This window comes from Achroia grisella, unplaced genomic scaffold, assembly GCF_030625045.1.
Source record: "Achroia grisella isolate CSIRO2021 unplaced genomic scaffold, CSIRO_AGI_Agris_v1 utg782, whole genome shotgun sequence".
NCBI classification, from domain to species: domain Eukaryota; kingdom Metazoa; phylum Arthropoda; class Insecta; order Lepidoptera; family Pyralidae; genus Achroia; species Achroia grisella.
The window spans coordinates 3955928-3967414 of record NW_026713022.1 but is presented as its reverse complement, the minus strand read 5'-3'; the positions used below and the strand labels follow the sequence as shown (position 1 = coordinate 3967414).

Here is an 11487-nt window from a genome sequence, read left to right as displayed (position 1 = left end):
CTTGGAAAAAGGGAGTTATAATGGGTGTTTGGTGCTTTTTAAATAATGGTAATTGTTTTTTCCACACTGTTTCAATTTTTATACATCTTTTTATTTGAGTGAAGTACAGTGTAACTGGATTGTAAGCATTTGTTGATAATGTAGATGGAAGAATGACTAAAACGAGTCAAAAATTTGTTTATACCGTCTACAAACAATCTAATATTTCCTATTTATAATATTACTTTTCAGTCTGTTTTAGTTCTTTTATTATATGTGCATTGGCGTAATGCAGTAATTTCATCTAAACCTGTGTATACGTGAAGTGACATATAATAAATTCTCCATTTAAATAATTCGTATTAAAATCCGACAATTTATATTAGTAGTGTGTACGAAACGCGAAAGATTTAATTTCAGTATACTAGTATATAGAATACATAGTATGTCATACTTTAAGTAAGACTATTTTCCCATTAATAGTGCGTCTAATAAACTAGGTACGTGATTACTGAATAGAATTTTATACACAAACATTTATAGTATTGTACGAGTATTGTTTAATACTTAATAGATTTCGTAACACTCGAAATGTGGTAGTATAACGTGACAAGCACACAATAAGCTTACTAATTTCGGTTTATATTTGTTTTGAGCTTTCACTAGTAGTTACACTCGTTTGACATAAGTGAGCCGTGTTATTTGTTGCATGTTATGCTTTTAAAAGTTCATTTAACTTGGATGTTTAATATAACCAGTAAAGTTCGGATAGTGCGTAAATAATTTATGGTAGTTTTATTTGTTATAATACGTTGGAAGACTTAAGACTTGTTTTTTTTTAATCAAACAATGGAGATATAAAGGAGTATCCATGGCTCAATAAACTGTAATTTTTTTTCGGATAATGCATAATTCTTAAAAAACTTTTTACGCAGTTTATTCCACACTGTTAGAACTTTGCTGATGATATGTTTTTGTTCTACTAAATGTGATTTGCTTAGTATTAATAGGTATATTTGGAAGTATAAAAGCTGTAATACTACTGTAACTGGTACATTTGCCTAATACTTACTTGCACGTGCCAGTCATGCGGATACACTTACTAGATGTACAGCTGGCAAGTAAGTAGATAGCACGTTTGAATTCCTGGCAGGCAATTTCAAGAAGGGTATATTAAGGGTACGTTACACCCCTGGTGTTTCAGGCATCAAGCATAGGCTTATCATAAAATGGGCCGTATGCTTCATTGCACTACAGTGGTTTAAAAAAAATATGACTATGGAGCTGCAAAACCAACATTTTACAAGCATGCCAGATGTACTAACTTGTAATAGTAACTTGCCAAATGTGCTCACAAAGTACCACTTACTTCCACATGACTAACTGGCGTCCATATATGGAAACCGTTTAGCGTCAGATCGGCAGGTAGTTTGCACCCTTGTGATAAAAAAAAATCAAGAAAGTTTAAGAGAGCTCCAAACCAACACTACATGCATGCCAGCAGTAGTAGCTTGCAAATGTGCCTAAAAAGTGCCACTTACTTTAGCATGACTTTAACAGGCGTCCAAAGACTACGGCAACCGTTCACCTTCAGATGCACCGTATGCTTCATTGCCACCACTGTGTTTATAAAAAAAGAGGGATATTCACGGGGAGCTCTAAAGCCAATACTACATGCATGCTAGCAGTAGTAACTTGACGTGAACGACAAGGCGTCAATAGGATACGGTAACTGTTTCGAATCAGATGAGCTTTATGCTTCATTGCCACTACTGTGGTTTAAACAAATGAGGGAAGTTGACAGGAGGGTGCAAAACCAACACTATATGCATGCCAGGAGTAGTAACTTGAAAATATGCCCATTAAGTACCATTTACTTCCACATATGCCCACAAAGTACCATTTACTTCCACATATGCCCACAAAGTACCATTTACTTCCCCATAACGTTAACTACTACGCTTCCATTTAACAACTATGTACATCGCCTTAATAGATAGACGAACCGTATCTACCCACATAGAATTACCTTTCGACAGAGTAACAAAGCAATTTAATCTTTATTACAAAGTATTACATGCGCATCGCACTGTCCGAAGCGAGCGAATATTAACATTAAAAAGTTCCTATTGAACCCGCTATACAACTCAAAGATGTAGGATACCTTATAGGGCATCCATAAATTATATCACACTTTAAAAGAGGGGGACGACAAAATGTGACATTGTATAAAAAAAACATGAAAATCCGTGTAAAAATATGAAATTTGGTACTCACGCCATTGCAGGCGTGGAGTCTTGGATTTTGCGAAATTTCAATGTTATTATTATATAAAACAAGAAATTTTCAATGTGACATTCTGATAAAGTGGGGAGGAAGGGGGGGGGGGGGGGCGTGTAAAGCTACTGTAATTAATCATTTATGGATGACCCCTTATTGCCCCGAGTACTAATTCTGATATATCTAGTACAGTTCTGTACGAGTAATGAACGTAACACTGCATCTGATGTCGTGTAGGTATATCTATAAATTCATCATATAATTGTACATATTATATATTTATTACTTTTTTGATAAATATGGAACTAGTATTTATTAATATTTGCATAAATATGGTGTACCTACGATAGTACGATCATGATATATAACATGAACCCATGTATTACTGCAAATGGGAATTTTGTATATAAGGCTGACCGCAAACTATCCAAAAATTGTGAAACTATAATTCTATCACATGCAATTATCTTGCTGATCTGTATGTATGTGCGAGTGTAAACTAAAAGTCGTAGAGTGACAGTTTACACTCGCAATAAATTGAATCTTGATAGTATCGGATGTGCGGTCAACCTAAATAAAATATTGTAACACAACCATCCTCCTTATTCCTAAAGCTTCAAACATCTAACAAATCTATTTTAGCTAATGTTTTGTCCTTGTCTTCTTATATATTTTCCTAATTTAGAAGAAAGTGACAAAACATTGCAACAGTTGAAAAGTGTTTGTTAACTTATTGTAGTTTTTACGGATAAGGTAATAAGGCTCCAAGTTTAATACACAAAATATATGCTTATTTATGAAACTCAAATTACAATGTAATCACAAATATAGGCGTATATCGAATTTTATAGTTTTCAATTATTAAGTTTTAATTATATAAATTTGTGTATTGTATTTTTTATATATGATGAGTGCTCAATTTAGTTGCTTTACCCGCGTGTAACTAATTATGTTGTGTATTATAACGCTGACTTCATTAGTCGGATATAGCTGGGGGTTAAAATAATCGCTTTACCTATTTTCATTATATATACTCGTATATATAGCGTCCAATTTAAGAGACATCTTGCGCTGACGATTCTGAGACATATCACACAATTAATACAATACAATACTGTATTAATTAAATAAATACATATTGTGAGCAAAGGACTCTATAGTCTAGTTTCAAAAACAGAATATTTTGAGTTAATGCCGAATACCGCACTATGTTAAATGTGCTGTACGTATAATAGCAATGTAAAATCAGAATAGATAAACTGAAAAAAAAAAACAGGATATTTTAAACTTTTACTCAAATTGACTAATTCTTTTATTTCCTATTTTAAAATGGTTACTTCTGTACTTACCGTTATTATTTTACCTACTATAAAAAATATATTTGTTTTTGGCGCCAAAAGTTATTCCATTTTTTTTATTGAGTTTAATTTTAATATAGAGATCAAGACTCCAGAGTAGACCTGCCCTCTTCCTTTGAACTATATTTTTAATAAAAACATTAGTTGCCAGTTCAAAATCAGCATTCAACATCAAAATATTAACATAGTGCAGTTACAATTACGAATTTAATTATAATTTTTATTGGAATAAAGCGGCAATTTTAATCCCGCAGGAGTTTTAAAAAAAATATCGAACTTGTAAAGATATTATTTTATAAACGATGTTGGTTTTTTTTTCATCTTTTGAAATAATGCAAACGTTTTATAAATTTCAGTTACGGCCGATGTTGTTAAGCATTTCGTTATAGAGAATGTTTCTTTTAACATTGCATTTGTCATATTATTGTATCGTTAGTCTGTGTTAATTATTATTTGATAACTTTTGTACATTGAACTCAAAACAATTATTGTATTATGAACAGGTGTATTAAATAAAATATAGTCTTAAAACGTCTATAGTGTTTTATTTGTTTTTTTTTATTGAAGTTTATACATGAATAATCAATATTTATCTTGTAGTAGCTGGTGTAGGTAATAATAAAACCACATATTAATCTTATTTGTGGACACCTTTTATTTGGCCTTGGTGTTTAACGATTTCGGACATTGTCTTACTTCCGATGGTCACGGATTTGATTCTCGCACGGTATATCAATATTCATGAGTACGATTGTTTGTATTGCTCTGAGTGTTGTCTCTATACCTATATTATTTATGTACACATTTCTAGAAATGTGTAGATACATATTTGTAGTCTAACGACTACAAATATGCACCCAACTACAACTTTCCTTTTATGACACTAGATTGCACTTAAATTGCCTATGCAATTGTCTATGCAACTTGTATTTATACTAATTATTTTTATAAGGAACGTAAACCTTATAAAAAAATATCGTTCGCATAAAGGTTTTAAATTCAACTTAAAGATTTGTATAACCAATTTTGATATTTCTTTTTTAGCTTTATTATGTTATTTACTACCTCTATTTTAGTTACTTTGACAAAAGAAATCTTATTATTGTGGAATAAAGTCGTAAATGACTTGTTCGATGTTAAATTAATTAAAAATATAACCTTCAACTCCAGAATATATTGTATTTCAACAACGAGATTCACAACAAAGAAATGAAAGTAAAAGTAACTGATGTTATAATCCACTGCCTTGCAATCTTTTATTTAATAGATCTACATGGCTACTTTCGAATGGCACTAGTGCTGTGATCTTGGGGACTTCCTGCATCGTTACTTCTATAATGCAGTAGAGGACTTGCAGAGTATTCTTCGCTTTTTGAAGAGCCTGCAAAAAAATGTTATAACAATAATATCTCAAGACAATTTACACAGCGCTATCTAGTTCCAAGCTAAGCAGAGCTTGTGCTATTGGTATTAGTCAAGTTATATAAATTAATACATACTTTTTTGTAAATCCTTACATAATACATAGAAAACACCGAGACCGATACAAGCAATCAAACTCAACAAATGTCTGTACCATGCAAATAATTGAACCCGCGAAGATCAAAATTAAAGCAGTGTATTAAACCGCTTAACCACTGAGGTCGTATATAATTTGAATGCCAAAGAAGCTAAGCTGAAGCTGATGGAAAATGACGATCTGGGGTGGCCTCAGCACTCGTCGCCTATGTACATGAACAGCACCACTCACATCACATCGTAACGAGAAACCTGTGGTATATCCCAATGTAGTTCCGGAGAACTATAGTGTGATAAAAATAAAAAATCAGCTCTTCAGAGTGAACACAAAAAAATTGTAAAACGAAATCCCTCAAGATTGCGTGCGCTGTCTTTCCTGCGAAAAATCACGAGTAAAAAACCTGCTAATTTTGCTACATCAAGTCTCACGTTCAATATATTAAATACTTACAATGCCCTCGGTCTACATCTGAAATTACCATTTTGAAAGTACAGTATTATTACGAAACTCACCGAAACCGCTTTCTCCTTCATTTCAGGATTCGTAGCAATTTGTTTTTTAATCAAATGCATTTCGTCAGGCGTGAAGCCGACTAATGTTGACAGGATGTCACTAGTGAAGTCCACATCTAGAGAACCAGTTCCATCTACTATTGTACAACGTAAACTCCAGCCATCTTTCCCAACTGACAATTTCGATAGTAGCTTTATGATTTGCGCTTTTATCCTAAACACTCTACCAGCTTTCTCTGTCTCATCCAACTCATTTATTTGCTTTATATATACGAAAGGATCCGAAGATACAGTAATAGGTTCTTTATGTATATTATCTTTAATCTCATTATCTCTTGCATCCAATTGTTCCTCCATATCCCTCAAGTAGTCTAGATCTTCCTCGAAAAACATATCATTGTCATCTGGAAATTCATCATTATGTGCATCTGATATAGAATCCACCTTAAATTTCTTTTCCGGATTTATGTTATGATCTTCTACATTCAACTGTCTCTTCCCGGAGTGTTCTGAAATCTGTGCGTCTATTTTTGCTAACAATAAATCAGTTTCTATGTCATCAATGAAATTGGTTTGTCTGGTTTCGTTTTCATGAGTAATTGTAACGGTTGGTGGCATTTCTGTATGGTGCAATTGTGTACTATTTCTTGTATTATGTGCAGTATCTAAAAAAATACAACAAATTGAAAACATTATTTTTTTTTTTGAAAGATAGATAATAAAAACAAAGGTATCGATTTAGACCGTTATTTACAATTTAACGTTTAGTATTGCTAAAAATTGCAAATTCCATTTTATCTATTACTTTTTTTTGTGTTTCAATCAAGTAACAGAAATATAATAATATTAATACCCTATTCTCCTAACTCCCCTATCGCCTCCTCGGTTCTCAGTCCACTTTAAAACCTGATATTTATCATGTGACTCTAGCTGTTAGTCGCGAATTAGTCCGCGTAGAATTTAACCCTCTTTTTTATCAAAATATTACTTCTAAAATAAATATAGCCTAAGTTACTCCTTACAACAGTAGCCAACCGACCGTTGACCGATTTTGACGGGACTTTTACTCGCAGATAGTTGCACTGCGAATGAAAGTCCCGTCGAAATCAGTCCAGCCATTTCAGAGATTAACAAGAACTAACAGATAGAGAAACAAAACTGCGCGGACCCCAAATAATGGGATAAAGTCAAGAAACTGATGATGGTTTAATTTTTTAAAAAACACTTAACTTTGGACGAAATTTATGAATAGACCCGTATCTGTAGCTAAATATAGTGCCAATTTAATTTTTAAACATACCATCAGTCATAGGCAGACCCAACTTATTTGCTATGACAACTGCCGCTGAGTTGGTGATAGCCATGCTGTCTACCTCCCCACCGAGAACTTCAACATTGCATTCAGACAATAACAACACGCCTCGGCGACATTCAACTGGGCCTGAAATTATAAAACCTCACTTACCTTCATGACTTCACTTGCTTATAAAATAATCTTGGACGATTCACACAGCGTCATCTAGATGACTTGTGACTAGTCACAAGCTAAGCAGAGCTAGTGTTACTAGATAACTGATATAGACGAATACTGAGATATTTGACCGAGAGACCGAAAAAGCTTACTATACAGTAAAATATTTTTTAACCGACGTACTATAGGAGCTCAGTGGACACTACAACAGATTTAAATTTTAAATTTCAATTTGTGAATGAGTCATCTACGAAATTGCCATACTCTTTAAACAGATGTGTGTCAGTCCATGTGTATTGTTGATTTATTGTGTATATGACGACCTCGGTGGTCTAGCGGTCAAGCACACCGCTTCACGACCGAGTGTCGCGGGTTCGATTCCTCGCACGGCACAAACATTTGTATCCATGAGTATGATTGTTTGTATCGGTCTGGGTGTTTTCTATGTATAATATGTATGTATTTACAAAAAAAAATATCTATGTATATGTATCAGTTATCTAGTACCCATAACACAAGCTCTAGCTAGCTTAACTGGGGTCTAGATGGCGCTGTGTGAATTGTCCTGAGATTATTATTATTATTATTGTGTGTAAATTTATGTATATGCATGTGCAATTATAAATAAATAAATAAATATTTTTTTGTTGTAAATACATACATAATATACATAGAAAATACCCATACCGATACAAACAATCATACACATGAATACCAATGTTTGATCGTTCGAGCAATGTTAGTTATCGGTGTATTTACTGTCCTTACCACTGGACAAGTTAGTGTTGACAAACATTGTACATTTTTTTTTTCTTTTTGACAATTCACACAACGCCATCTAGTCCCAAGCTAAGCAGAGCTTGTGTTATGGGTACTAGACAACTGATATAAATACATGGATACATTTTTTTTTTGTAAATAAATACTTATTATACATAGAATAATATAATAGAAAACACCCAGACTGATACAAACATACTCATGAATACAAATGTTTGTACCGTGCGAGGAATCGAACCCACGACCATCAGATAGTAAAGCGGTGTGCTAAACCACTAGACCACCGAGGCTGTCACAGCTGTCACATTGCTAGCAATCTGCGTTATTAGTCCACATTACTAACAAATTCCTTCCCTGCCTGTAGCTTAGATTCATTCATTCATAAACTAAGAGCAACACTCTTTTTGATGAGCCCTTGCCACTTTCTACAATCTTCCATCATACTCTAAACCTTGATACGGCACGACTCCAATTCTGTCTTTAATTTGTTTGATGTAACTGTGCCTTGGTCTTCCTGTCCCCCTCTTTCTTTCTATCTTTCCCTTAATAATTAGTTTAAAAAAAGATTTAAATATAAAAACTATGTACTTACCCTTCACATAAATTTTACAACCGGGTGTAATATCGCAAGTCAAATTCCTCATCGGTTTGTATTCGATTGCCGATATATCTTGCACACCATCTGTTAGATATAATTTTATCATTCTGTAAGTTGGAAATATTTTATATTTATATCATGTTAAGTAACGATTTCAGAATAAAGCACTCAAAACCATAACTGCACTTCTATTCATCAGAACAGCAGCATTGCATGAGTACACAGGAATGAGAATAGTCAGAGAAGAAATAGAGCACAGAACAAAAGTATACAGAGATTGTATAGAGGTGCATACTAATATCCTTGTAACTGCACTACAAGACCCATTGCAATGCAGAAGGCTTAAGAGCCTCCATGCATGGGATTTTATTCAATGATGAGACAGTTTTCACATTGGAGGTACAGTCTCTCCCGTCAACAGCCCCACAACAAATCTGTCAAAGTCTTGGTGAGCCGATTGCAAGATACAAAAAAACATATATATATATATAAATATAACGTTAAACCAGCCAGTTACCCACAAACTTTCATTTCCTATTTCACCCCATAAATGTTCCAGGCAACAAAACTATTTATTTAAAAAAAACTGTAATAATAGTACAGCTGTGTATAATTCCTAAGAGAATTAGAACAAGACATATGTGACATAAAAAAAGAGAAAGACAGACAGTATTGCCATTATTCTATTAATTTTATGGAAATTCATAATTTTTACCTATTACTAGGAATTTTATCCTCCTTATTTGTAGTTGCTTCAATATTCTCCATGTTAACTTTTTGTAGTTTCAAATATTGTTGATAGGCTGGGGTTCCTGTAATATGAAATTATAAATATATATTAATAGCTACCCATAAGTATTTTTATTACTGGAATAAAAATAAATCCCCTGGATAATTATCACAGTGCCATCTAGTCCCATGGTAAGCAGAGCTCATGTTATGGGTACTAGACAACTGATATAAATACTTAGATTTGTTTTGCAAATACATAGATAGACAATGCCTAGACTGATACAAAAAATCATGCTCATGATTACAAATTTTGTACCCTGCGAGGAATCGAACCTGTGACAATCATACATAAAATAGTGTGCTAACCTGCTAGACCACACAGGCTGTCAATAAAAATAAATTAAAATGTGAACAAAATTGCAAACATGTTCAACCCCTATAATATATATATATATAAAAATCCCTAAATTTTTTTACAATATTTTTATACAATAAAATTTAGGGACTTTTGTACATGCAAGTCCCATTGTACCCTTAAACTAATTAAAGTACCCAAAGTATAAATTTGTAAATATTAATATCCTTGCCTATATCAACAACATAGTTAATTTGGAGTGCATATTTTCCATTAAGCTGTGTCTTTTTAATGTTCCTCAAGTTAGCAGGCAGAGAACCAGGGCAGATATCTTTAAGGTCATTGAGCAGCCACTGTTCTTTTGCCGAGTGTAATATCTCTAGTTCATTGTAATTATTTTCGGACAAAAACTCGACACACCTGCAATCAAATAATTATCAATTAATATTATAAAACGAGTGGATTTAATGATGAAAGTAAACTATGATGAATTACCACACTAATTTATGTTTTGGTTTGTCAAACACTTTTATTGTTTGACAGGTACATAACTCTAGAACTAATAAAGTTATGAGCACCCATGTGAGACTTATTTAGAATAGTTATACAGTAAAATGGTCACAGACATTAAACATGATCTTCCTGCTTTATGCCGAAATCTATGGAATCAGTATACATTTAATTTTAAATAATTTCTACATTCAATTATAAGCCACAATCCAATATGTAATCTCCTTCTTGAGAAATTGCACTGTTTTTATATGTGCTGATAAAAGTATATATACCTCTGGGTCAGTAAACAAAAATTAAATAAATATATAATAATTTTTGTTTAGTATATTTAAGATTTGTTATAATTAGGTTTCATATAATGGGGTTGGGGTGAGTAGCTAGTATTAAAATAAGGCAAATATATAAAATGACTGGTTATAATTTAGTTTCATTTACATAACATTAAGGTTCGGTCTATAGTTTATCACCAGTAGAATGCCAGATGCTATTCCTAGGAATGTTTGTGTTGGTGATTAAAACCTACAATTATAAAAGTATGTAAATACAAGCATTCAATATGTGGAATTTTTTTTTAAAATAGCAGACACTATAATTATAGAGGGAATAATCATTGAATTCCTATGATATTCAGTAACTTCGGAAGACATGGTTACTTATTCTAAGTACATTTTTGGGGTCGGTAACACACGAAGAACTATGTCCATAATAATATTTCTGTTACAGAATTAATAACACCTTCTGTTCACCTTTCTGTTATAGAAGTTAAATGCATTTTTATTTATAAAAAAATAGTGCTCACCCGGTTAACCATTCATTATCAACGAACATAAAAAGTGATGATAAATAATCGCGCACTGAGTTCACTAACGTTGTAGTCATTTTATAAAATTTTGTATTGTGTTTGTGTCCTTAATACGTCGTAGTTTTAATCATTTTATATCGTATATTCAGATTGTAATATTTATGTTTATTTTTTAAAGCGGATTAATTACTTTTTTATTGATTACGTTTTACGGCTTTGGATACAAATTCCTTTACTGCCAATATTTCCAGATATTTCGCATTTGAGTTGCCCGCTTCAAACTTTCTACCTTCTAACTATAATGTTCCCAAAATTGTAAATTATATATACCAAAGGCTACTCCCCCAAGAAGATCACACGTACAGCTGCGTCCCGACTCCAGGTCGACTGTGCCTGTTATTAATAAGCCCTGTAGCATACTACCAATAAACTTAATAATGTACAATAAATCGTGCAATCATTTTACCGGTATACTCACTACCTACATACTATAATAAATAATATATTATGTAGCGTATATAACGCTACAGTGACCAGGATAACCACCGCGCTCCGTTATTGATAGAAGGTTTGGATTGTGTCACATCA

The 11487-nt window shown here is 32.8% G+C and overlaps 1 protein-coding gene across 1 annotated transcript; it reads right to left on the bottom strand.

Moving 5' to 3' along the window:
• Positions 1-4682: 4682 nt before the first annotated feature.
• On the bottom strand, positions 4683-11117 carry LOC131851415 (recQ-mediated genome instability protein 1-like). The gene is made up of 7 exons (XM_059201921.1): positions 10897-11117; positions 9817-10004; positions 9213-9309; positions 8492-8604; positions 6949-7089; positions 5649-6313; positions 4683-4998 (listed from the first exon to the last, which is right to left on the bottom strand). The coding sequence occupies exons 1-7, from the start codon at positions 10974-10976 to the stop codon at positions 4849-4851; spliced, it is 1434 nt and encodes a 477-aa protein (XP_059057904.1). The 5' UTR covers positions 10977-11117; the 3' UTR covers positions 4683-4848.
• Positions 11118-11487: the final 370 nt, after the last annotated feature.

What these genes read in the sequence shown, in the direction of transcription:
- LOC131851415 (XM_059201921.1), bottom strand. Translation starts at nt 10,976, where the DNA reads ATGACTACAACGTTAGTGAACTCAGTGCGCGATTATTTATCATCACTT. An exon ending in GATAAAATTCCTAGTAATAG is followed by an intron (nt 8,605 to 9,212) that starts GTAAAAATTATG and finishes TCCAACTTACAG; the next exon opens with AATGATAAAATTATATCTAA. An exon ending in TTGTAAAATTTATGTGAAGG is followed by an intron (nt 7,090 to 8,491) that starts GTAAGTACATAG and finishes TTATAATTTCAG; the next exon opens with GCCCAGTTGAATGTCGCCGA.